The sequence below is a fragment of the Nothobranchius furzeri genome, chromosome 13 (assembly GCF_043380555.1).
Source record: "Nothobranchius furzeri strain GRZ-AD chromosome 13, NfurGRZ-RIMD1, whole genome shotgun sequence".
NCBI lineage: Eukaryota > Metazoa > Chordata > Actinopteri > Cyprinodontiformes > Nothobranchiidae > Nothobranchius > Nothobranchius furzeri.
Window position 1 is genome coordinate 65,464,386 of NC_091753.1, and position 27,398 is coordinate 65,491,783.

Sequence of the window (27,398 nt, forward strand, 5' to 3'; positions counted from 1 at the left end):
AAAGAGGTATTAATAAATGTTGTTCAATACAGAGCAAATCTCACTACCAATTGGCTGCTCAGTTACATTTACAGATGAAACCCCAGTGCTAAAATTTGATCAGATCAAATATTTTGGTGTTTTGTTTAATTCTCATTGGTCTTTTATGTAAATCACATATTGACTCAGTTTTCAAGAAAGTATCATATCGACTTAGATCACATTATTCCTTTGCTAATTGTTTTACTCTTCAGTTTAGAAAACAATTCATTACTCAGTTAATGCTTCCAATGCTGGACTTTGCCAAATGAGCTGCAAACATGCAGGATTTAATCCAGATTAAAGCCAGACAGGAGAACAAAATGTCCCGAATGGCAAAATCTTTGCATTTGTAGCATTCTGACACCCTGTAACACCTGAAAGAGAGATAGTGTGTGTGTGTGTGTGTGTGTGTGTGTGTGTGTGTGTGTGTGTGTGTGTGTGTGTGTGTGTGTGTGTGTGTGTGTGTGTGTGTGTATGTGTGTGTAAATCTGTGTGCAGATAATCTGTCACTATTCTGTCTAGTTTTTCAAAAATGAAAGACAAAAGCTGGTATGATAGATTTGTCTCTTAAGGGCCCTTGATGGACAAACGACTGAATGGTAATAATTAATGACCTGTATTGGATGTAGCACATCCTAGAGACCCCCAAGGCTCCTTACTGCAAAAGTCAATCATAAAATGATCACTAAAGATCATTTTCCCAAAGCAGAAACCTACTCAGGTGTTCATCATGGTCATTTGTAAACAAAAATGTTAAAAGGGCCGCTGAAAACATAAAGTTGCTGTTTATCTGTGTATTTATGAGTGAATCAATGATGAAAATGAATCAAAACAAATGAGAAGGTCAAGGTCAGCTCTATTTATTAAGCACATTTTCATATCATCCATTCACTCAGCAGGAAACAGTAGCCATGTTTCCTGCTGAGTAAATGCGCAACATGTGTGGTGATGTCATTCACCCTGACTGGAATTGATAAGGGGATTGTTTCCAAATTGGCAAATGGTACTGGACTAGGAACTGGTTTTCGATTCCCAGCCTAGTCACACATGGTTCAACAACGTCCTGCCTGAGACAGACACCTCTGTGGTTTTGCAGGTGCAGCGCTGAAGTTTTTGCAAACACTGTCTAAACATGCAAAGACTTACACACAAATTGTTTTTAGAGCCATTTTGTTGGCAGAATCTAATTAATTTTAGCTCTAAGCCACAGACCACCGGGAAAACCAAAGGTCCCAATGTGTTTGTGTGGCGTTGCCACAGTGGGATGTCATTGGCAGGCACAGAGCCCCCGTCCTCATTTTTGGGGAGATGGAAATGTAGTCACCCTAATCTCGCTGCCAAAGATGACAAAAAGATCAGGGTTAGGATTTGAAGATCTTTAGCTTAACCTCTCCACATGAATCAGAACTATCTGATAGTTAATCATTTATTAAAGAATATTAATAACAAATGACCTTTAACATGAATTTCCAAACTGTTTATGAATAAAGTTTGTGGTCTGCTGAACTGCTTGCTTGTTTTTCTCATTTTTATTCTGGTGTGTGAGAAGAAGCTGTCACATAGATCCAGAAGTCTCCGTTCCTCAGACAGAAGACCAGCATGTTGGGTGACCTGAGTCTGAGGTCTGTTTTTAACGACTGCAGATGCAGAGGTGTAAATGAAAATGATTTTAATTCATGTAATGGTGGAGGGAGAGGCAGCTGCAGGGCCGTGATGGGACGAGCAGCACCAGATTATAAAGGTGAACAGGATTGTCAGGTTAGAGATAACACGGAGCTCACAGAGGCTCCCAGGTAGACGTGGAGCTGGAGCCCATCCTTAATGACGTATGTTATGCTTTTGCAAACTGAAATACTCTTTAAAAACTTCCATACGCCACTCTTTGATTGTTAAATAGTCGTTTCCTTGAGTTCTTGGTGCCGTTGAGCTAATTCAGCATGAATCTCTCTGTCACACTTTAACTGGTGCAACAAATCTGCTGCTCTTCGGTTTACTTAGCTTCCCCTCAGCACACTTCTCTTCTCGTTTTCTGCCCATCGCCTGTTGCCATGGTGACTAGCAGAGAGAAGCTGAGTGGAGGGGTTTGAAGTGAGGAAGAGGATGGGGGTATGGCTGTTCTTCCTCCACCCATCTCTTAACTCTCCATCTCGTTTTTCTCATCTCCACAGCCACATCTCCCCCTCTCAGCCCCTTTCTATCACCTTTCAGTCTCATCGGCTTTAGTCAGAGGAAATCGACCCACTGTAACAGAAACTGGGCTTTGTCTGCATCAGACTGGTCACGACACGCTGAGCATCATCACTTCCACTCCTGCTTTTATTCAGCTCGTCCTTATTGCCAATTAAACATTGTCCAATGTTTCATGACAAAAGAAAAAGATGGTATCAGGGAACCATTCTGGGAATTGCATTTGCATTTTAGGAATGTTAAGCACCGTGTTTGGTCTTGTTTGGGTCTTCTTCGGGCTTGAGCGTTTATTTATAATATTTACATGCTTATCATCTTTCTACGTTGGCGTCATTCGTAATGGGAGCTTTGAACATGTCGATGTGAAACAGGAAGGGAGGAGAAGGATGGTGTGTCAGAGTTGGCATAATGTTTAGGCACAAACACCAGAGCCAGTGTTTCCACACGGGCGGGCCGGCAGAGGAAAAGGGACAGTGGGTGTAAGGCTGTCCAAAGATGAGTGTTTGTTCTGTCTAAAGCATATTTTACATTAGATTTGTGCTATATTGTATAAATATACATCAGACACAAAGCCAGACCCCCCAACACATAACCCGGTTCCTGCTGTGTCTCTCTCTCCACTTTCATTTGGTGAAGAAAAGACTGAAACCATTAATTATTTTCATTTTGCTGCAAATAACCCCAAAACTGTTCCAGACAGTTTTCAAACTCCTCCCAGGGTGGATCCAATCCACTAAAAAAGGATTTTTCTCTAACTTTACTAAACAATAATAAAAATATTTAGTGACATCATCCTTCAGTTATGTAGCATTCAATTCAAGGACAGTTCAGTTATGCTCCAAACCTGGAACCACGTTAAAAACAACCATGTTTGAGAAAACAGTACAAATGAAAGATTGGTCTAACCAGGAGGAGGAAAAAGCATCCGTGTCGTCCATGACCCAGATGGAACATGGTGGCGGAGAAGGAAGAGGAAGGGGGATTTCATGGTCCTAGAGCAGGGGTGTCAAACTCATTTTAGCTCAGGGGCCACATTGAGGGAAATCTAGTCCCAAATGGGCCGGACCGGTAAATAAAAAAAAACCTTCAGATTGTTTTCTTTGTTTTAATACAATCAATATAAAACAAGGCTGGAGCCTGAGGACAGTGTAGTACAAGTACAACACCTGAAGTGTACTTGAAAATTTGAAAAATATTAAAAAAATCAACAAATAAAAAAAACATTCCTTAGTGATTCAAAGAGCTTACAGATCACATGGCTAGATCAGTTTCATGCAGCACTTAAAGTATATTTGACTCATTTTACTTTACATCTTTTAGCTTTCACCAGCACATCACTATCAGGAGTCACATCCTGAGTGGCGGCCAACTTCAGGATGTGATTCAAGTTCTTGTGTGAGCCTTGAGCGCAGCTTTGTTTTATTTATACTCATTACAGAGGAAACTTGCTCACAAAGATACGTTTATTTTCACTCTACATTGTAAAGTATGAAAATAAAGTTTACACAACCATCTCGCGGGCCGGATTTAACCCGCTTGCGGGCCGGATGCGGGCCGCGGGCCGCATGTTTGACACCCCTGTAGAGGAAATGGCAGGGAAAGAGGAAAGACAGGTGGGTGCTGCTAGGGGCGGTACAATAACCAACAGCTGATGGCACCAAGAAAAATAAAACACACCACCTAATGCAGGATCCTGCCCTCAACCACAGGTTACTCCAGAACTGGGTTTGCGTGTGGAGGTTATTACACAAACAATTTCCTATGATGAGATTTTCTTCCATTGCTGGGCTGCCTACCCCCCCCCCCCCCACCCCCACCCCCCCGCAGCTTCCCTTCTTAATTTGAGGACACGATGTCTGATGCGTCTCTCTTTATAATCATGTTATACCTCTTGGGACATGATGTCTTCTGCTGATAATCAACAAGATGATTTCTTGTTTTTTATGTTTGTGTTGCATGAGGGTGTGTGTGGACCGTGACCATGCAGTACTTGTATGTGAGTGCACGTAGCACATAATGCACTCTCACGTTGGTATTGTGAATTCTAAGCTCACTAAGCTTTTTAACAGAGTCACGAAGGCAACAACATGTTTTAAAACATATTCTTCTCTCCTTCAGCGCTCCACGCATGCTCCACTCCACATGACTCCAGGTGGTAGACTGGTTGCATTTTTTTTTCAGAGGGTCACCGTTGGTGATCCTCCTCTTTGATGTGGGTTGTCGGCCATTGGTCCCTGCAGGATTAACTCTACCCTTCAGCATTACATCTGTGCCACACCAGTCTGGCAAAGCCAGCGTGCTACTGGTAGATTACCCTCCACACAGCCTACTGCCATCCAACGATTATCTGTCATGCCTACGGAGCAGCCGTGTACAGTTTTCTCTCCAACCTCTGCCCTTGTATGGAACCAGATATGTGCCTCAATCAAACTCCTTAAGGTGGATGAATTAAATAGTCAATCTAAAGGAGCAAGCAAATGTTGAAATGGTTGTGGAAGTTATTGGTCTTTCCTTTGTTCTCGGTTTACTCTGTTTTTGGACAGACAGACAGACAGACAGACAGACAGACAGACAGACAGACAGACAGACAGACAGACAGACAGACAGACAGACAGACAGACAGACAGACAGACAGACAGACAGACGGACAGATGGACAGACAGACGGACAGACAAAATCCTCTTAAATGACCCTGAGAAAAAAAGTAGTGTACCTTAAGTCCTTTTTATTAAGTATTCTTGAATATAGGTATAGCAAGTATACTATGAACCATGTACGAGAGTACTAAAAGGTCCACTATTTTAATAGTTCTTTGTACTAAATAGGAAAAAATGTTTTAAGTTTATTGAAGTAAAAGGTCATGTGTAAAAGGTCGTTTTAAGTTGACAAAAGTGCACATTCTGCATGGTGGTGCAGTGGTTAGCACTGTTGCCTCGCAGCACGAAGGTTGCAGGTTCGAAACTCGGCTGCGGCCTTTCTGCGTGGAGTTGCATGTTCTCCCCATGCATGCGTGGGTTTCCTCCGGGTACTCCGGTTTCCCCCACAGATCACAACGTGCCCTATAGGTTAACAAGTGTACGTCGCTTAGGATAAAAGCGTCTGCTAAATAAATAAACGTAAACATTCACACAAGTACACTCACCTATACTACTATATACCACTTGGGTCAAGATATTATTACTATTATTACTCAAATGTTAGTGTCCATTTATACATTTTTTGGCTGCTTATCCGGGGTCAGGCCACATGGACAGCAGCCTGAGCAGAGGCCCAGACTTCCCTTTCCCCAGCCACTTGGGCCAGCTCCTCCAGGAAGAATACTAAGACATTCCCTGGCCAGCCAAGAAACACAGTCCCTCCAGCGTGTCCTGGGTCTTCCCTTGGGTCTCCTCCCAGTTGGACGAACCCGGAAACCTCACCAGGGAGGCGTCCTAACTAGATGCTTGATCCACCTCAACTGGCTCCTCTCGATGTGCAGGAGAAGTGGATGTACTCCAAGCCCCTCCTGGATGTCTGAGCGTCTCACCCTATGTCTAAGGGAGAGCCCAGCCACCCTGTGGAGAAAACTCATTTCAGCCACTTGTGTCCACGATCTTGTTCTTTCGGTCACTACCCAACACCTAACCATCACCTGCTACTGGAGAGGCTGAGAGACTGGGTAGGACTATCAGGAACTGCTCCGGAGCGTTTCTTCTCTGTGGCCGTCTCCAAGTTTAGGCCCTCTACCACCTCCATCACCCATGGTGTCCCACAAGGTTCTGTGCTGGGGCCTCTACTCTTCCTCCTCTATCTGCTTCCTCTGCAGCACATCCTGAGCTCCTTCAAATGATGCTCCTGCCATCTTTATGCAGATGACATCCAACTGTACATCTCCTTTAAGCCCCATAAGATGTCTAAGTTGCAGCTGTTCCACACCTGCTTGGACTCTATTAGGTCTTTTCCACCGCCCAAACTGGCATGGAATGGGACGGAGTGGGTCTCTAATTTTTCTGTTCCAATTGTAAAACCGGTCCAGACAACTGACCCGGACCGCGCCAGTCACGGGACTTTTTGGACTCCCTTCGGTTGTAGTTCCAGACATTCCTGGAGCGGTACGGTTAGGGTGGAGCAACAACACAGTCCACTGATTGGTTGACAGAAATACGTCACTACTTGCAACAAGGAAATCAAATATTGTTTGTGTTTTTGTTAGCTGTACATAAAAGTGAAAAAATTGCAGCAAGTAGCAGCAAGTGTTGGTCACCTTCAGAGTTCCATACATTTCTCACCTTCATCATGAGAGTCCACAGGGGGAGCTAGACGGATCGGTAGTTTTTTTTCTCAGTGGACGGCAGCCTAAGGGTCAGAGCGGACGTCGGCTCAGTGTTGGGCCGAGATGAAGAAATTAAAGCCCGATGTAGCTAATAGTTAAGGACAGAAACAGCCGGAGTGGATTTTTTTTCGGATGGGATGAATACACGGAGTTGCTACGACACGCTGGATGCTATTTATAGCCGAAGCAGCGAGGCAGGCTTCTAGGCTTAGCGGCTGCACTCTGGAGTCACATGTGGAGGCTGTGGTAAGCATTTTGTTTTTGTCTTTAGCTCTGTAGACCAGTTACTGCAGCACAGACATACTGAATAGTTTCACAACTTTTAAAATTGCGCGTGATGGTTCGTTTAACCCCGCCTGCCGATGTGATGGCCCAAACTGAGATCGAAACGCTTGTCTGAAAATTCCAGACCCATACCAGGACATACCGGTCCAAAAATAACCAGACTGGGTCGTTCCAGACCTGGCGATGGAAAAGAGGCTTATTAAAGCCTGGATGGTGGGAGCTTTCTACAGCTGAATGAAGATAAGACTGAGATCCTCATCCGTGCCCCAGACAAGCTGGTTCCCAAAGTCAGAGACTCTCTTGGCCAGCTTGCTTCTCACACCAAACCCTCCATCAGGAATCTTGGCGTGACCTTTGACCCAGCTCTCACCCTGGATTCTCATGTCAGTTCTCTTGTTCGCTCTTCCTTCTTCCATCTCAGGAACATTGCTAAGCTGAGTCCCATTCTGTCCCGCTCTGAACTTGAGACAGTTCTCCACACCTTCCTCTCCTTACGCTTAGACTACTGTAACTCTCTTTTCACGTGTCTGAGCAGAACCTCCCTGAACCGTCTACAGGTGGTTCAGAACGCCTGTGCTCGGCTTCTGACCAAGTCCTCCAAACACCCACATCACTCCGCTTCTCCTCCAGCTTCACTGGCTGCCAGTCAACTCCAGGGTCCATTTCAAGATCCTGGTTCTGGGGTCTCATTTATCAAATATTGCGTAGAATCCTTACTAAAACCGTACTTAAGCTCAGCAAAAAAAAAAAAAAAGTACTTACGCCAAGCAGGTTTGTGATCAATCAAACATGGAGTACGCACAGCTGCACGCAATCTCCGCTTCATAAATCGGAGACCAACGAGAATGTTTCTCAGCTGCATTTTAGTCACATCCCGCCCTCACCACGCCCACTTACTGCCATAAATAGTCAATGCAAAGTGCTTTGAGGATCTCATGCATATACATGAGCCGGCTGTTGCAGCGCTCCGCCAATGACATGGCAACCGTAGATCAAGGCAGATCAAGGAAGCGCAATTTCACAAGCGGAAGTTCAGGTACCTGTGGGTGAGGTTGAGAAATGAAAGGAAGTGCTTTTTATAAAACAAATAAGAGAAAATCCACGGAGTGGCACAGCCTTGCTGTCAGACAGCACATCACCTGTCTTGCGCTCCAGTGACTTCACTTCAGTGGTGCGGCCGGCGCACAGCGCGCACTCTGCTGTTTTTGTGATAGCTTAGATAGTTAGTTTTTGAGCTGCTTAGTTCAAACGTAACTCATGAGGTGAAAATATGGGAAACCAGGCAGCAGTTTTTAGGAGAGGCAGGAAGATCAGAGACAGACAGGACAGAAAAATACAAAAGTCCGATAAAAACGAGAAAACAAAACAAAGCTTGAAAAAGAAAAGGTAGGTAGATTTATCCCACTATACCTTTTTATCCCTAATTCCTTAGGACCTCATCCCTGACCTGGAGAAGGCATACCCTTTTCCGACTCAAGACCATGGTATTGGATTTATAGGAGCTTCACACTCGGCTGAGAACTACTGTCTGATGAAGCCAACAGGACCACATCATCTGCAAAAAAAAGAGACTCAATCCTCAGGCCACCAAAAGGGATCCACTCAACACCTTGGCTGTGCCTGGAAATCCTGTCCATAAAAATTATAAACAGAATTGGTAACAAAGGACAGCCTTGGCAGAGGCCAACTGTCACTCAATTTTAGACTGAACTAAGTATAGTCATCATACACTTCTTTTTGTTAAAGGAAGGGCAATATCAGGAAAAATGGTGAGGTAGGAGACAATCTCATAACTCTCAGTTCTACTTCCATTTCACTTTTGACTTCAGGAATATTTTCATCGTGAATCTTTGATGTTCTAGTCAACAATGTACAGTTTTGAGTCTGTATTTCCTGTTCAGTTGTAAAAATGCAGCATACCATGTTTCTATGCATTGGTTTAGAATCAGTTTTTAAATGGGAGCAAAAATAGTATTTCTAAACCAACAAGTATGACAAAAATGAATAAGATAAGAGGTACATAAGCCAACAGAATCAGTTTTTTGAGGTTTACATTTATTTATCAAACAGTATACAATCCTATTCATTTACATGGAGGGGGTGGGGCTTGGCATGTTTACTGCAGCTAGCTGCTAGGGGCCATTTTGATGTTAATTTTAACTTCTATGTTCATATTAATACTCATGTTGATGGTTTAATACAGAACATTCTTGACTTTCAGGTGAGCTCAGTCAACAGCATTTAAAATGGAATCAGACCAACAAATGGATGCATCCACTGACCATATCATATGTGCACACAGTTCATGGGAAATGTAACGAGGTGAGGTTTTTGTGGGTTCCACATGAAATACTGATATCTAATTGTCATCATTTTATTATAGAGAAGACCATTTATATTAATGGAGTTGATTAGCAAAAGTGGTTCTTGCACAGAACGCATTAAGTTCTCATTTCTGTGACACTGAGCTACTAGGTAAAAACCAATCAGTGGAATAATAGAAACTGAGTCTCGTGTGCCGTCTGCAGCTTTGCTCTAGACCTGGCCCCATTGTGGAACAGCCAGCAGGCTCACAGGAGCGTATAAACCCTGCTGTCTAAGTGCTTTCTCGGCCCGAGATCTGAAAAATGAATGAGGGATGAATAAAGTAAGAAAAGAACAAAGGGAAGGATGTCTGCAGGAGACAAAACAGCGAAAGGGAAGGAAGATAAAACGGTAGTCTATCTACTTAGTAAGTCTAACATCACAGAAGCACACAGAAAATGTGCAGGAATGCAATGTCAGAGCATGTAACACACACACACACACACACACACACACACACACACACACACACACACACACACACACACACAAACACACACACACACACACACACACACACACACACACACACACACACACACACACACACACACACACACACACACACACACACACACACACACTGTACTGAAGTGAACTGTTTTTGCAGCAGTAAACTCTTCATCTCCTCACACAAAAATAGGAAGTAATCGGCCGACAAGTGTCACCTGACTCATCTGTTGCTACAAGCATAAGTGCAGAGTTTGTATTTGACTACTTATCTGCTCACACTTTAACCCTGTAGTGACTGTAGTGACCCTAGACCATAGTTGCCTTGCCAACCGATTCAATGATGTAGAGAAAAACATCATCACCTGATTATATTTGTGAACTCTCTTTCTGAGAATCACATAAGAGACTGAAGTTATGAGGACTTCCAACCCGTTGGACCTGAGCACTCATAACTGTTCTTCTTCTGGAGTGTTTACTCTGGCTGATGAATGAGATTTGTGGGCCTCCTCTGTTCCTTATCAGGAGTAACAGTGACTTACCAGTGACACAACGTCCCTCTTTCTGACAAATCCAGGCTTTTTTTTCTTCTGCCTCCCTCTTTACCTTGTCTTAAAAGCCCCTTCCTGAAGACTATTTGGCTCTCATTGTAAGAATAATTCTATATTTCTTACATCAGGATTGGATTACTGTAATTCATGATTCTCAGGAAGTCCACAAAATGTAGTTAAAAGTCTTCAGCTTGTCCAAAATGCTGCAGCTAGAGTTCTGATGAGAATTAAAAAGAGAGATCATATCTCTCCTGTCTTAGCTTCCCTACATTGGCTACCTGTTAAATTCAGAATAGATTTTAAGATCCTTCTTCTCACATATAAAGCTCTTAATAATCAAGCTCCATCATACATCAGTGATCTGATTGTTCCATACGTTCCTAACCGAGCACTTCACTCTCAGACTGCAGGTCTACTAGTGGTTCCCAGAATATCTAAAAATAGGATGGGAGGCAGATCTTTTAGTTATCAGGCTCCTCTCCTGTGGAACCAGCTCCCAGCTTTAGTCCGTGAGGCAGATACCTTGTCTACTTTTAAGAATAGGCTTAAAACATTTTTATTTGATAGGGCCTATGGTTAAAATCTGATGTTAGCCCAGATCTGGACAAGTGGGGGAGTAGAGGGAGGTGGAGTGTACAGTCGGTAAAGACGGCTCTCCCTTGTCCTGACTCCAACATGCCTCCATCTAAAAAGGCTAGGTTATCCAGAGTTATCTCTGTAGTTATGCTGCTATAGGCTTAGACTGCTGGAGGATACACTGACCACTTTTCACACTCTACTACTTTCTTCTACAATCTGCTCTTTAACTGTATTATTTTCTGCAATTTCAGCTGTTAACTTTATTTTCTCTCTAAGTGTTTTTCTCCCCAGAAGAAGCTACAACGATGTTCTGCTGAGCTGTGGTGGCCTCATGGAGGGGGCCATCGTCTAGCCAACTGCTGCTAACCACTTAAACATTCTCCCTCTCCTGATAATAATATTTTACTCTCTTTGACATTGAATGTGCTACTACTAGTTTACCCGTTTAATTATAGATTCACTAGGATAAATACAATTAAGTTTATCTCTCATCAAATAGAATATTTACTAAGAAATCACAATGTAACGTGTGTGTGTGTGTGTGTGTGTGTGTGTGTGTGTGTGTGTGTGTGTGTGTGTGTGTGTGTGTGTGTGTGTGTGTGTGTGTGTGTGTGTGTGTGTGCGCTCTGTCTTCTCGATCCCCAGTGAGTCGTGGAGGATGGCTGCTTATACTGAGCCAGGATTCTCTGGAGGTTTCTTCCTGTTAAAAGGGAGTTTTTCTCTCTACTGTCGCTGCATGCTTGCTCAGTATGAGGATTGCTGTAAAGACTCTGACTCTAGTCAGTGATTTGATGCAATTTGCTGGGTTCCTTATATAAGAAGAAGAAGACGATCTTTTATATAGATCCTCTCAAGATAAAAATCATGAGACGCTTCACAAAAAATAACTTTAAAGTATAAAAAGATTTCAGAAATGACTAAAAATATGTTTAAAAGTTGAAAAGAAAAATAATGTAAGAAAATGGAGAGAGAAAATGAACAGGAAAGAGGGAAATGAGTGGTTCCTGAGAAAGGCAGAATAAGAGCAGAACAAGGAGAGGGTGATGAAGGTCACACCAAAGCCTGAACAGGTGAGTCTTCAGCTGCTTTTTAAAGGAGACCACTGAGTCCACTGATCTCAGGCTCAGGGGGAGAGATGTCCAGAGTCTGGGGGCCACAGTATGTCACCTTTGACAGTGTGGTGCTGCACAACCAGTAGGCTTTGGTCACTGGACTTCAGGGACCTGCTGGGGGTGTAGGCACTAAGAAGATCACCAATATATGATGGTGCTTGTCCATGTAAAGCCCTATAGACCAGAACCAGGATCTTGAAATGAACCCTGAAGTTTACTGGTAGCCAGTGAAGCTGGAGGAGAAGCGGGGTGATGTGGGTGTGTTTGGAGGACACACACACCTAGGGAACGTTTTTCTGATTGGCTTAATGAACTGACCTGGATTGGAATGTTTACTATGTGAAGTGCCTTGAGACAACTCTTGTCATGATTTGGCGCTTTATAAATAAACTTGAATTGAATTAAATTTACTGTCTTATTCTACTTGTTCATGTGTTTGCATAGCAACACCTAACTGCAGTATCAACTCTTCTTTAGTATGTAGCTTTTGTTTTTGCTTGTATTCTACATTTATTGTTCTATAGTTCAATAATATTATTAATAATTCAGAGATGGGGAATTGCGGTATCATCTCCTTGCTGGTATTATTCAGTTCAGCAACTAAACCAGGTGATTTCAATCAGCACAGTGAATCAACCTTGTTCAGTTCCTGAGAACAAAATCACAGCATGGAGTTGACTTGTTGATGCCACCATTCTCATGTCTGTCACAATTCAATGTGAAATCAATATAGAAACGAGAGCATTTGGAGTCAGAGATTCATGCCTTCATTCCATCCCGGTCGGACTATGCTAACTCACTACTTGTCGGCGTGCCTGCCTCGGCCTTAAACAGGCTGCAGTTGATCCAAAATTAAGCAGCAGGGTTTTTGACCAACACAAGTCGGCGAACTCATGTGACACCAATTCTGATGAGTCTGCACTGGCTCCCTGTCCTGTTTAGGGTTTGGTTTTTGTTTTGAAAGCACTAAATGGCATGGCACCAACATACCTGGCTGACCAATGCGCTCACTGAGGTGGGTAGACCCCATGATGCAATGCACCCCCCCCCCCCCCCGCCCCCGCCCCCCAGTGATCTATAAAATGAGGCGGGAGTGTGGTCCTGTACATGTGGCACCTGTTCTGTGGAATGCTGTACCTTTTACGATCCGTCAGTCGACATCTTGCGGCCTTCAAGTCATGACTGAAAACACATTCTTATGACTTGGCTTTTACGTCTTGACTTGTTTCTTGTTAAATGATTACTTTTAGTTGTTTTTATTAATATTTTTCATTATGTTGAATTCATTTTAGAATAGCCATTTTGGCAGTTTTACATGTTTTACCCCTAGCTGTGTTTTATGATATGATGTATGTTTTAGTACTGCTTTCTGTACGGTTTGTAAGGCGCTTTGGTCGGCTCTCATGCTGTATTGAAATGCGCTTGATAAACAAAGTGCTATGGTATGATAATTCCATAAAACACACAACAGAATTCCTGATTATGCTAAATATTAGATAGCATTCAGCTAAACAAGCCCTAACCCTAACAGAGCTAAACAACAGCCAAACACTTCATGCATCAGTTGAGGATTTAATTAAATTCATGCAGTTTAATCAAAGGATTGGTTCAGGCCTTTGAGTTGATTTCAACTATGACTGATACCTCATTTTATAACTGGAACATGTTTGTTTATTTTTTGTTGATCCAAACCAGCGATAATTTGATTTAAAAGGAGCTAGCATGTCTAGAATGAGCCCAGAGGACATCAGAGGTTTGATGATGTTACAGGAGAGTTTAAGGCCACCAGACACAACAAAGCAGGTACTGAAGAGTTGGGGGAAAATACCAAACCAAGTTGTTGGAAGAGGCTGTCAAACCGAACTGCACCCATCCAAGTCACGCTGAGTAGTGCTAATGGTCACTGCTAATGGTGTTAGCCGTTTGCTCTGACATAATCATAGCTATGAGCTCTTTCTCTTTCTGTTCACACAGTTTCTCTCCAATTTCTCAACTCTCTCTGGGTGATTTATAGCCTGGCAAGCCAGACTAAATAAATGTATTATTTAGTCTGGCCACGCTCCATTGACGGCTCTCGGTTGTGGGGCGGGTTCTACCGTTGTCTTTCAAATGATCTCCGCATGCTATTGGACAATGAATGTGACATACTCTTGTTTCACTCTGTTGCATCATCCCACCCACCAGGCATATAGAGTGCCCTGATTGGCCCACAAAGCGGATAAAGCTCTGTGATTTGTTCACTAAGCAGATAGAGCACTATGATTGGCCTACCATTATGGACCAATCACAGCTCTTTATGTGTTTGAAACCTCTCTACAGAGCTGTGATTGGCTAGCCAGAGTCCTGGTAGGAGCTGCTGAGGTTCCAATGGAGCATGCCTAGACCATTCTTTGCAAAGCAAGAATTTGGTCTAGTTCACTAGGCTAGGTGATTTACGTATGTAAGACATTGTTTGCGAAACATTTTTTATGAATGGATTCTCTTCCTAACAGCCAAGATGGCTCCCTACAGAACTGCTGTGGCAGTTTCTCAATATATGTACTCGTCTGAACTTGTGTTCGTGTGTCCTTGTAAAACGTCATCAATGCTGGCCCTAGTACTGTTCCAAATCCCTCAAAATGCTATTTAGCTAATCTCCTGTCAAAATGACGTCGGCTCGTTAAAAAACAACAGGCAGCTACAGTTTATAAGCTGGACTCTCATATTCCTGTTAGAACTGACAAAGCTCTTTAGAAAAGAAGCAAAACGTCTTCAAGAAGTCCAGTTGCCCTCATTTGAACCCTTTGGATTGCATGTCAGGTTGTTTAATGTTCACCGTAGCAGCGCTAGTTTCCATGACACAGCGGAGTATGGCTCTCTTCCAAATGCCATCCTCGTACTCCCGTACTCGGTAGAACGGACTTTCTGCTGTACTAGCCATGAATATACCTGACAAGTACACAAGAGCGTACTAGCGTCCTTGGGTATTGAAAAACGGGGTGTCTGAAAATTCAGAGACTGCTGTTAAATAATTATCCTGCTGTGTTTTTTCATTCACTTACTTGACAAACTTTTATTTTGTTACAGTTTATGTGAAATGTGTAACAGTTCTTCGTCTATATCACGATTTGTGGATCCACTAACACACAACTCCATGTGTTTCTCCCTTTAGGATCTTGTTGACGGTCGTGGTGATCTTCCGAATCCTTATTGTGGCCATCGTTGGAGAGACGGTGTACGAGGACGAGCAAACCATGTTCATATGTAACACTCTACAGCCAGGCTGCAACCAGGCCTGCTACGACAAAGCCTTCCCAATCTCTCACATTCGCTACTGGGTGTTCCAGATTATACTGGTGTGCACGCCCAGTCTCTGCTTTATCACCTACTCTGTCCATCAGTCGGCCAAGCAGAGGGACCGGCGTTACTCTTTCCTTTATCCCATTATGGAGAAGGACTATGGAGGACGGGATGGGGCTAGAAAGATTCGGAACATAAACGGAATTCTAGTTCAGCACGGTGGGGATGGGGTGAGTGGGAAGGAAGAGCCCGACTGCTTGGAAGTGAAGGAGATCCCCAATGCTCCTCGGGGCCTTACCCACGGGAAGAGTTCCAAGGTTCGACGGCAAGAAGGGATTTCCCGCTTTTACATCATTCAGGTGGTGTTTCGAAATGCTCTGGAGATCGGATTTTTGGCGGGCCAGTACTTCCTTTACGGCTTCAGCGTGCCTGGGATTTTTGAGTGTGACCGCTACCCCTGTCTCAAGGAGGTGGAGTGCTACGTGTCTCGGCCCACAGAAAAAACAGTTTTCTTGGTGTTCATGTTTGCAGTTAGTGGTATCTGCGTGGTGCTCAACCTGGCTGAGCTCAACCACCTGGGCTGGCGCAAGATCAAGGCCGCCATCAGGGGTGTCCAGGCCCGCAGGAAGTCCATCTGCGAGATCAGGAAAAAGGACATGGCACATCTGTCCCAGCCGCCCAACTTGGGACGCACTCAGTCCAGTGAATCAGCCTACGTTTGATAAAGACTACAAGGAAAAAGGAGGAGTTGGATGAATCTCCAAGAAAGAGAATGAATATTTATGATTTATATTTTGTAAGGGAATGGGTCAGGTAAGTTGACCTTTCCTCTGTGATGACAGGATTCAACAGAATGTAAAAAACAAACAGTCTGCAGCTTTGAAACTGAAGAGGAGACAAAGAGAGAACATAACACAGAGATCTGATGAGGTGATGTCCTGCCATTTTATATGTCTTGTTTTTTTTGGGGTAATTAAAAAAAACTAATTACCTCCTCTCTCTGAGATGAGAACCATCATGAGACAAGATTGGGAAGAACTGGAGAGGAAGAGACAATAAAGAAAAACGTTTTTTGTTCTCCAGGAAAAAGAACAGAGACGTTTGATGCATCCAATGGTGCTTTTCTTCTGGACTTTGTCAACTCGTGTGTGTGTGTGTGTGTTTGTGTGTGTGTGTGTGTGTGTGTGTGTGTGTGTGTGTTTGAGAGCGAGGGGGGGGGGGGGGTGGCAGGGAGAATGAACAGCAACATCAGTACAAGAGTAACGGAACAACTGTCTGGATGAAGACATGTTTGGGTGCAAGAGGACACACAAGGACAGCGTCCAACTCCAGGAGGACAAATGAGACGAGAGGCCAAGTAGAGGAGAGAGGAAATGCTTTCTGTTCCCACTTGACTTCATCTGTGATTAACAATCAAAAAGAGCTGCCTCTGAACATCGTGTCTTGCCTTCACTGGAACATCGACCTGAGCCAACCCGGGAGAGAAGACGGACGATGTTTAAGATTTTGTCTCCAGACGATCTCAACACAAACACAGCTAGGAGCACCCATAAACACCCCCCCCCCCCCCCCCCCCCCAGCTCCACAGCGGGCAGCTGGGTCGATGGAGGAGCGACACAAATGACTTCTTCTGCTCTTGTGCAGCATAGACTTTTGAGAACAGTTTGTTTAATCTTCTCCTCGAACACAAACCAACCCCCACTGCGCCTTCAGGGCTGAGACTCAAACCGACATTTCAAACATCACTTTTTGTTTTTGGAGAAGCCATGGCGCCATCCAGGCCAGTGGAACGGTAACTTAGAGCACATGGTAATAAAACGGTTTATTCATCTAGAATTTATCCAAATCGATTTATTTATCGTTGCAAGCAGCCTGAGGAAGAATTCGTGTTTTTTTATGTAGAAACTGTCTTATTCTTTGTGTTTGTTTGTTTAGTGTGAAACTTTTCTCACCAGTTGGACTGATTACTGAAGTGTGTGTGTTGGGGGGGGGGGCTTTGTAGTTGAGATCTGAGAGGATGTGCAGCTGATACTGTTTTTATTTAAATTCACAATTATTTAACCTGAAGGGAACTGGCTGCAGTTTGAAATCAATGCAGCTGTTGCACAACATCTGTAGCGTGTTTCCTGTGCAGAGCCTTGATTTCTGTCCATATCAGCTGCACACCGTCAGGCACTTTGGGTCTGTGAGCCCTGGGGCATGTTTACACAGCGCTGTGTTTCTTGAATGATGAGCGGTTCCTCTCTAGGGACAGTGGTGTCCGTGAATCTCAGTGGATTCATTCTGCATTTTGTTCTTGACTTCAGCATGCATGCGTTATAAGAGGAAAAAATAAGAGAATGACTTGAAAAAGAGGAAAATATGGAGATTGCTAAAGAGTGTGGTGCACTGTGATTACTGCCGATGAGAAGAAGAGTGGCAGACTGCAGGAAGACCTATTGGGACAAAAATTGTGCTTTCAGACTCTCACTGAGATGCACTAATGCATGATTTAGGACAAAGGTGTTGTGAGCCTGAAAACTAGATATGGCAATAGTTCAGAAGGTCAACAATCAGAACAATGGATTGTCAAACATGCAAAACCTTTGGGAATCCTGCAAGAGGAGATGCTTTGTATATCAGAAAGTGTTTACAGGAATGACACTCAGGAGACAAAACCCACAAGAATCAAACTAGTAAAGCTACTTTTGGTTTTTACTTTAATGACAGCTGGTTCAAAAATCATTTGATAGAATTGACTGATTTTATTCTTGATTAAACATAAAAAATTTTCTGAAATGACCTTTCACATCGGTCTTTGTGAAGGTTCTAAACGTGGGCCGGTCTAATGTGTTCTAGTCTGCATTAGAACCAAAAATTGAGCTGAAGTGGTAAAAAAACAGGGCAACATATGAAAAGGTATAAAATCACATAACAGCGAATAAGCGTCACTATTATTAATCAGCAGTAAATAAAAGGATTTTTGATGCACAAACATTTTTAATGTTCTTGATTTGGTCTCTGACCTGTGATATAACATGCACTATAGACTCACTGAAGTCACAAATGTCTATCTTAGCTGCAACACCGGCTCACAGCTGCAGACTTGGTTCTCGCCCGCTGTCATAATCGCCTGGATTCCTGCAGGTGATAATCTCCAGCTTTCCTCTGAGAATGTTTATGAAGCTCAGTGGGATGGGTGCGTCCCTCTGCATAGACTACGAAGGGCAACGTCCCTGACAAGACATGCCATAATGTCTAATAATAAAGCAAGAGTTACCCATTACTTTCTGTGCTTCAAGGGGAAGCTTAAATGTTGACCTTGGGCTTAAAAGCCAAGCCAGTGTCCTGTGCTGTTTCTGGCTCCTGCTGGAGTCCCTTCCTACACAGCTCTAATCTGCACAGAGTACAGCTCACCACTGGTTTCAGTACCATTTTCACTGCCCATTATGGGCTCGACACACGGGAGGCGACAAACGACCGCGATCAACGAAATTCGTCGCTGTCGCTTTTATTACCTGACACACGGGAGGCGACCCGCGGCAGCGGCCAGCGGCAAAGCCGTCTACGCGTTCTGTTCCATGGAGAAATCGAAACTTCTGTTGTTTTGATTGGCTGTGTCAGGTTGGAGGGAATTAAGGTTATCGAAGCGGTTCAGAGTTAATAAAGCGGTAGATATGATGTTTCACAAGGTGCTGCTAGAGTTATGTGAAATCTTACTTCTGATTTTACTATAAAACATAATAATAATCAACTGCTCCTCCATGTTTGCTCGGAGGTGTACGGAACATCCTGTCCGCTCATTGGTCAGTGAACGAAACCTCCGTCGATTGGTCCTCGTCCGAGCGACAGCGATGAAAAGTTGAAAATGTCTAAACTTTCTGGGATCGCGTCGCTGGGTCGCCTGTGCACGACACGTGCACGAGTGCAAAATTTCACACGCACGTTTTTCACGTTTCGCTGAGTAGGAGGGAGACCCGCGATTATCGCTTTGTCGCGCATGTCTCATTGAAAATGAATGGAGGAGAGGCGATGTCGCCTCCCGTGTGTCGAGCCCATTAGACACAGGCGTTGGAGACAGAGGGCCGGTGTCAGTACAGGATCTGCTCGGGTGCAAGATCGGCTCGGGGTCCTTCGACTGCCGATGACGTCAAAGTACGGCAAACCCACTCGGACAAAATACACTACACATCTATACTGTTGGAAAGAATTTAGCAGTTTCGTTATTAAAATAATGTTTCTAAAGATGTAAGTTTGTGTTTATAATGGTATTTTTAGAATAAAACACTATATTTTATTCATAATGTTGAACTCCTCTTTGAGCACATCCCTTGAAGGATCATAGGTATTAGCAACACCTGTGAAATAGTATTTGCAGGAAAGAAGTGTGTCCCGTTTATTGAAGTATTTTGTGTTTAGAGTTTTTGACGTCTTGTCCATGCGTAGTTCAGGTACGCTCATAGCTGCTAGCCAAAACTCCGGAGTTAAAAGTTTTCTGGCTTTACTAAAATACCTGTCTGTACTTATTTGATTGATGGTAGTTTTACTTTCTATTAGACTCCAAATGTAATCATTTGGCACGTTTCTAATTCATAATTTGTAATAATGTGATATTAGCATTAGCATTCCTATGGGTTTTTCCATGTATATTAGCATTGCGCTAACCACTCGCTGCCAAATTGCAGCCTTTGCGATTAGAAAATCTCCTTTTGTCACATCGCAATTTAATTGCACATGCAGTTAATCGTTCAGGCCTAATATACATGCAGCTCTGTGCTAAAAGTGTATTTTCAAAGAGGTAATGATGGATTTCTTTGTAAAAGTTGTCCATCTTTCCAACAGAAAGATTTGCCTGGACCAACGTAACGTGATAACAACGTAACGTGATATTACAACGTAACGTGATAACAACGTAACGTGATATTACAACGTAACGTGATAACAACGTAACGTGATAACAACGTAACGTGATAACAACGTAACGTGATTACGTAATTCCGTGAGGTTCATGTTCATCCAACCAACTACTTTGACGTCATCGGCAGTCGACGGACCCCGAGCCGATCTTGCACCCAAGCAGATCTTGTACCGACACCGTAACTGTGTCTCTGCTTCAGTTTATCAGCGTATGTTATGGGCCATTCCCATCTGTACCGGGTCGGCCCGGGCCGGGTAGCGTAGGTTGTTTACATATCTGGGTGGCCTGGTATTTTTCCGGGCCAACCTAGGCTCATTCTCAGCCCTCTTCTCGAGGGGGTCTGCTTCAGGCCGACCAGGGCCAACACACCCACTGCTGACAGCAAATTCACACCTTCCATTAGAGCAAGCCTCTGATTGGTGGGTAGAATCAGCCCACATGGGCTTAAGGCAAGGATGTGTGGATTCAACCGGGCCAGGCTGGGGCCGACTGGGGCTACCCGGCCCGGGCCGACCCAGTACAGATGGGAATGGCCCACTAGTGACCCAAGCCTTTCTGTGGTGACACAGTCCCTTGAGTCCTGCACTTTCACTGTAAGAGATGAAGGCGGGCTGGTTCTTCCGACAGTCCACCACTCTCCAGAATCTGCTTCTCTTTCTGTTAGTGTGAATTGAATTATGCAACCTTTATTCTCATTTGCTTCTCTTTTGACTTGTGGGTTTGTTTGTTGTCTGTTGCTCTTTTCGTGCAGTGACATATATAAAAAAGATTTTTTTTTATGTAAAAGAACAATTTTTTAACGTGTTAAATCAAGGGTACAGTGTTGAATGATAAAACTAGCAGAACACATGTTTCCTCCCTTGCCAAAGTTATATGCAAAGTTGAGTTCATTTCAAAGATTTTTAACTGCATGTGTAACGGCTGCTATAAGCATGTTTCTATGTTTTCTTCAACAGAACCTTTAAAGAAAGACTTTTATATAGTCCAAACTCTGGAGTGACGCTGTTGTGTCTTGATGCCAAGTGTGTATTTTACAAATGTATTTCTGTACAGAACAGGCACACACACCAAACCAGAGACGTGTAAACTTCCACTGTCCTGCTTTTGCACACAATTATAGACCTTTAAAATGTGCCGAAACAGATATTTTATTAATAACCTTTAAATGATCTAATGTAAAGTACAGGGTACAGAGTAATACAGGTAAAAGTCTTTTAGATGTCAGATGCTAGAACATTCCTGCACAATGTGTGTTTGACAACGTCTGAGTACGAGTTAATCCTCAGCTAGACGGAGCACATTTTACATTCGGCTCACTCAGGAATGAGAACGCAGCTGATGAAACAAGCCAGTCTCTTTTATAGAGAAAGTACGGCTGAGGAAGCCGCCTGAGCGTTTGCTCGCTTGTGCTTTTTATGAGGCTGAACTCTTCTATCAAAAGCATTCATTCGGAAACATTCTCGTAGATCCAGCAAACTACTGCCCACGTTTAAGCCACAGCCCATGTAGCAACGCAAGCCTGCTCACAAATCAAGCTTTTCCTCTTGACTGTTACAAACCAGTGAGCCTGGCTGCGACCTTCTCAGCAGGAGATGCAGCCTTCGCCAAACTCCAGCAGCAAACTCAGATTCCTCAGGAACGCACCATGCAAAGAGCGGTCTCATCCTGCTGCTCCAACTATTACTCTTTAATCTGCTGCCAGAAGGACCTAGACTAATTTATTAATCACATCATGTAGCCAGTCCTAAGCGGCCGGCTGGTGACCCTCACCTCACCCATCGCCTCACATTCAAGGGCTGCTTTACCATCAGAAAATAAAAAGCCATAATTTTTGAAAAGAAACAAATCAAACCTGACTCTGCACGCCACTTTGAAATAGCTCAACGTGCACGCAAGTGCCAAAATTAATCACTTTCATACGTAGTCAGTCAGGCATTTTGCATTTGAATTAGAAATCAGACATCTTGTTTCAAGTCTTAATGGGAGAAACGTCAGCTATTAAGCTGCTTTTTACCAGATGTTGTGCGCCACATTTCATTTTACTGTGAAGTGAACTGCTCCCACCCTCTCCAGCCCCGTCTTCTACTGGTGCTCGTGGGCTGAATCTTCACCATTTCAGCATTCAGGAAATCCCACTAATCTGCCATGATATCAGTTATGATGATGTGATCTCATTAGGAGCCGATTCTGTCAGAGTGCAGCTAAAGCTTCCAGCCCGTGTGTTTCTGCAGATTTGGTACAATACCAAAAGTCTCATGGCGTTTTAGACACCAAATAAGAATTTAAACATGCCTCGTATCGCTGGACCTGAAGGGTGGTGCGTTCAGGGAGGAGGGGAGCAAGAAGGAATGTGGCCAGTATTTGCTGTTCTGATGAACATTAAATGATCATGAAAGATGGGAAGTTCTCCAGCAGAGATGTGACCTTTTTCAGTGATGTGTTCAGGTTAAAACCATGGACAGGAATTATGCACTCCATACTCAAACATGCCGACGCTTTGTGACCTTCATTTAAAAAACAAAATCCTTCATGACTGCAGGTTAGATGGCAGAAGAAACGGATCTTTGCTGAAGGTTCCCTGTATATTTCTGACTGGTGTACTGTATGTAAAGACAGAATAAAACCTTGAATGTTACATGAAGCCTGAACTGGCCTTCTTCCTGCTCATTTGTGACCTACAAGTGTGTGTGTGTGTGTGTGTGTGTGTGTGTGTGTGTGTGTGTTACTGCCTTTGTGTGCTTTCTGCTCACTAAGTAATGTGTGCAGAAAACGTGAGTGGGTGGTCATGTGACCTTGCGAGAATGGTGGGATTTAATAAGTAGAAAAAAAAGACTGGTGGTGTGAAGAAAACTGCACAGAGGTGGCTTTGGCTCGTATTGATAGAGGTCTAAAAATAGCAAATGGAAAACAGTCCTTACAGAGCACAGCTGGCGGCGTGATGACATTTCTGAACTCAGCAGGTGACTCTGAAAGGTTTCAATGGGATTAAATCCTTTTCACTGTGTCACTGATGAAAGGAATGAACCACATTTTTCAGAGAGAGAGAGAGAGAGAGAGTGTGTGTGTGAGTGTGTGTGTGTGTGTGTGTGTGTGTGTGTGTGTGTGTGTTAAATTGTCTAAATTATCCTACATGCTACTGCTCACAATTTTAGTTTGTGCAGGTATGTCCCTAATTTCTGAAACCTGTGTTGCTTGTATGTTCAGTGCTCATCCATCCTCCTCAGCAAGGTCACATGGTGGCTCTGCTCAACTGGGATTGAAGGCTTGTTGCCATGGCGATAAGCCAGCCGGTAATATCTCTAAGCACAGCCAGGATTAATCTGCCGACAGATGGCTGGGAGCTCAGCGTCACTTCCTGAAACACACACACATACAGAGGATTCATATTCTCCATCATTATCACCATTGTTCCCTCGTTCTTTCACATTGCTGCTATTGCTGCAGTCATCCATGCACCTCATGATCTTCCTCCCACTCAGACCCAGATCAGACCTGATCTTCAGCATCTACGGGGTCATCCGGCGCTGACACTGATCCTGTAGAACTGTCACTATTACCTTCATCACAGAGTTTAAATCAGCATACCCACTTCTCCTGTTATCATGACAACATTAGAGACAGAAGTCTACAAGTCCCAGTGTGAGCAGAATACAGACATTTAAGGTGAAAGTTGAAAGTTGGTGCTCCACAAAAATAAACAATCAACGATGAACAAGAGTCTGCTTATAGACCTGCAGAAAGAGAAAAACAACACACAACAATACAACTAGAGAAAGCTATCACTGCGTCAACCTGATGAGGAAATATAAAGTCAACATTGTTTTACTGAACAATCACAATTATAAATCACAGTGCATTAAGTGCCAACCACAGCCTTAAGACGTGTTGAACGTGCCCAAGTCCATACTTATGAGAGCACCATGTGAGCACCTGTGTGTGTACACGCGCTTGTATATGTAAGGTTTCTCTATAGGAGCGTCCAATAGAGTGTGAGAGGCCACAGATCTGCCCCCAAAAATATGTAGGAGATGGAGGGAGCTCCATTTCCCAGAGGTCCAGGAGCTGCCCTAGAGTGCAGGGACCCCAGGGAGACTTCAACCAAAGAAGCCCCAGCCCCCCTCTCAAGAGGAGAAGAGGATTGCCCTGGGGGCCACAACCAGCAGCCGGCAGGCCCCCCACACACTCACTACCCTCCCTCATGCTCACACATACACATACAACAATGAACGCAAGACACCCACTCATGCTCCCCATACACACCCTATTCACTCTGGTCCCGGTACTGCTGCAAACAGGGTACAACCATCACCAGTTACCAGAGTTTGCCTCTTTCTGCTGCGGTGATGATGAGCAGCCACCCCCGCCCAACGCTGAGCAAAGCAACCAACCACCCCAGATCATGACGGCCAGCTCCCCCTCCTAACCTCCAGCCCCGGGAAGCCAAGCGACAACAGAGGTGTGCTAAGACCCCTAGTCTCCCTCTGCCTGCTCCAATACAGTGTTGATGAGGTGTATTCCATGGCTGTGGTGAGCGGGCAATGCAGGCATAATCTGGCCTATGCCAGCTGATGCCATCACACAGCCCTACTTCCCCCCACAGCCCTCTGTGTCTAAGTGCAGTTTAAAATTGGAAGTGGACACCGACACTCGGGGTGGGGCTGAAAGATCCTCCTGCCAAATGCCATTGAATGTGCTCACTCCCAAGGCCCTAAGTTTGTGTTTGCGTGGAATGTCGTTGGTGGAAGTGTTTATTGCGCGAATAAAATTGGGGGGCAGGCTGCCACAGGAATGTGAAAATGGGATCCATACCCACACCCCCTGACTTGCCCACCCCCCAAGGTCCTATGTGCATGATTGTATGATGATGTGAGGGAGCAGGAGGAGAAAAATATGCGGGGATTGGGAGGAATGGCTGGTTGGGCTTAGCCCTCCAGGGAGCCAGCTCCCCGACTGGCCCCAATAGGCACCTCCGTTCCCAAAATGCCACCCAGGGCATGAAGACCCCAGCCCATCTTGCCGGGGCCCAAAGCAGCAGCATCACAGAGCCTCACGGAATTCAAGAGCACCAACTCAGCCTCTCCCCAGCAGGATATCTACTCCCATCCCTACATTTGCACAACTTCCAGAATATGTAAGACGAGACATTCAGGTAAGGTTGGGTCCTCCCCCTCCTGGACATCCCCCCCCCCCCCTTCCCCCGTGATGGGACAGAATTGTTATTATTTCAGAGGAGCAAAGGTCCACCTGAAGCCCCAGAGCCTGGGCCAGGCACTGCCACATGTTCCCGCCTTCTTCCCGGCAGCATACAAGTCAGGACCCAGTCCCCAACGCCCCGCCCAGATCCCCATGTGGGGCCGGTCGCTCCCACACCCCGAGCCCCCAGGCCCCCACCCAGACCTACTCAAAGGCGATGCAGCCAACAGGCAGCAACCCATGGTCACCGTCAAGACCCCCCAAGGGGCCCCACTTACAACCGCCAGTAGTCCACCCCCCAAGGCAACCCAAGAACCTCCAGAGCTGGGCAACAGCCCCCCAGACCCCAGTGAACTCACCTCCAGGGAACATTTGAATACTCCAAACTCAGACCCTCCATCCCATCACCCACATCATCCTGCAGGACAATATCAACGAACCCCTAAAATCGCTATGTGAAGGAACTGATCAAAGGAGCCCAGAGAGATTGATTTGAAGTGGAAGCAGAGGCTATATCAAGTGTAATATGATCTAACAAAATATTTCTATACTGGTTAATGCAATATCTCTATTTTTCCAATTTATGAGGATAGTTTTCTTAGCGATGCATATGGCAGTCAGAACCTCGTGAACCAAAGGCGTTTCAATTGGGACATCGTCCAGGTTTCCCAGCAAACAAAAAGAGGGTGAAATTTGGATATGGCATTTCAGACACTTTTACAGGTCTTCACATACTCTACCACAAAATTCCTGGACAGGTGGACAGGTCCACAGTGAGTGGATGTAATTGTTAGCAATGTTATTTATGCAGTCTGTACAGGTGTCAGACGACACAAACCCCATCCTGATCATCCAATGACCTGTATAGTGTACTCTGTGCAGAATTTTGTACTGAATTAAAATGGGATATCTGATCATTTTTTGTTTTTAAACAAGTCTGGGGCCAGAAGTTCTGGTCAAAGCTGACTGATCAACCTCCCATTTTTCAATAAGGAGTGCTATTGTATTGTCCATTTTGGACAGTGTCTTATAAACGTTAGGCAGTAGTTTTGGGTGTTTCAGATTACAGAAGTCTAATACCCTTGGTGATGTTTGTAATTCTACTTCATTAAGCTTAAATTTTTGTTTAGCTATAGATTTAACTTGGTTATATTCTAAAAAGCTATTGTTATCCATCCCAAATTGGGAGACTATTCTGTTAAAGAGCATGTCACATCGAAATCAACCTTTTTTTTAGCTGATAACCAGTATAAATGAGTGTCTAACAGTTTTGTAGACATGTGTAGTTATTATTTTTGCATTTTGATGCATTTTCTTTGAAAACTCCAAATTCTGTCTAAAAACGTCAGTCTTCAGCTGAAAAGTATAGAACACATTTATTTTGAGTTGGTTTTAGCCAATGGCTAATGAGAACGATGCTACGTATCCAAGAACAGTACTATGTAGCAGCTCTGTGGCTGTAGGTTATAAAAGCACCGCGGTCTCAACCAGCCTTGTAGCAGTCGAGGATCAGATTAGCTGCAAGTGAGTTGTGCTGTAGTTAGCATTGTGTCAGAGTCCCAGCAAAACTTCTAGTACTATAGTTATTTAGTTCTAGTAGCTTGGCTGTTAATATTTTAGTTAAGTGTTCTTTACATGTTAGTATTTCACCAACTTGATGCAGTTTGAACCAGGTTATGCTGGTCTGAAGAGCATTTCACAAACTAGTTCACGGCGTTCCAGTAATTAGCCGGATCCTGCCGACTGCTGCTTCCTCAAAATGGAGATTTTGGGCCCAATTTGAAGTGAGTAAGCTAAATAATTACTTTTAACAGCTTCTAAATCAAATCAAAGATACTTTATTAATCCCAGAGGGAAATTAGAGTTTCAGTACACACAATTCAGAGATCAGACATACATGGGCAAGACACATGACAAGAATTGGTGACTGTGGTCATTCGCAACCCTGAGTCGCCCTACCTTAATAGAGATAAGAGGGTTGCATGAGGATTGGTTTAGGTGGAGGGGAAAAAAAGGCACTTCAGTTACCCTCCCACCAGGAGGGCAGCTTTGCTCTGCAAAAAAACAAACACCTCAAACATATATGCAACAGACTTCAGACAACACAGCATAAGTGTCCACTAGGTGGGGTAGTGGGTTGGGACTATCCCCAATTCAGTTCCTGCAGC

General features: G+C 44.1%; 1 protein-coding gene across 1 annotated transcript in view; it reads left to right on the forward strand.

Moving 5' to 3' along the window:
• Positions 1–22,672, forward strand: part of LOC107396344 (gap junction delta-2 protein) — a 43,043-nt gene extending 20,371 nt beyond the window's left edge. The window contains exon 2 of the mRNA XM_015976013.3: positions 15,013–22,672. Within this exon, the coding sequence (XP_015831499.1) occupies positions 15,013–15,862 (850 nt within the window). The 3' untranslated portion in view covers positions 15,863–22,672. The remainder of the gene's footprint in view (positions 1–15,012) is intronic.
• The last annotated feature ends 4,726 nt before the right edge of the window (positions 22,673–27,398 follow it).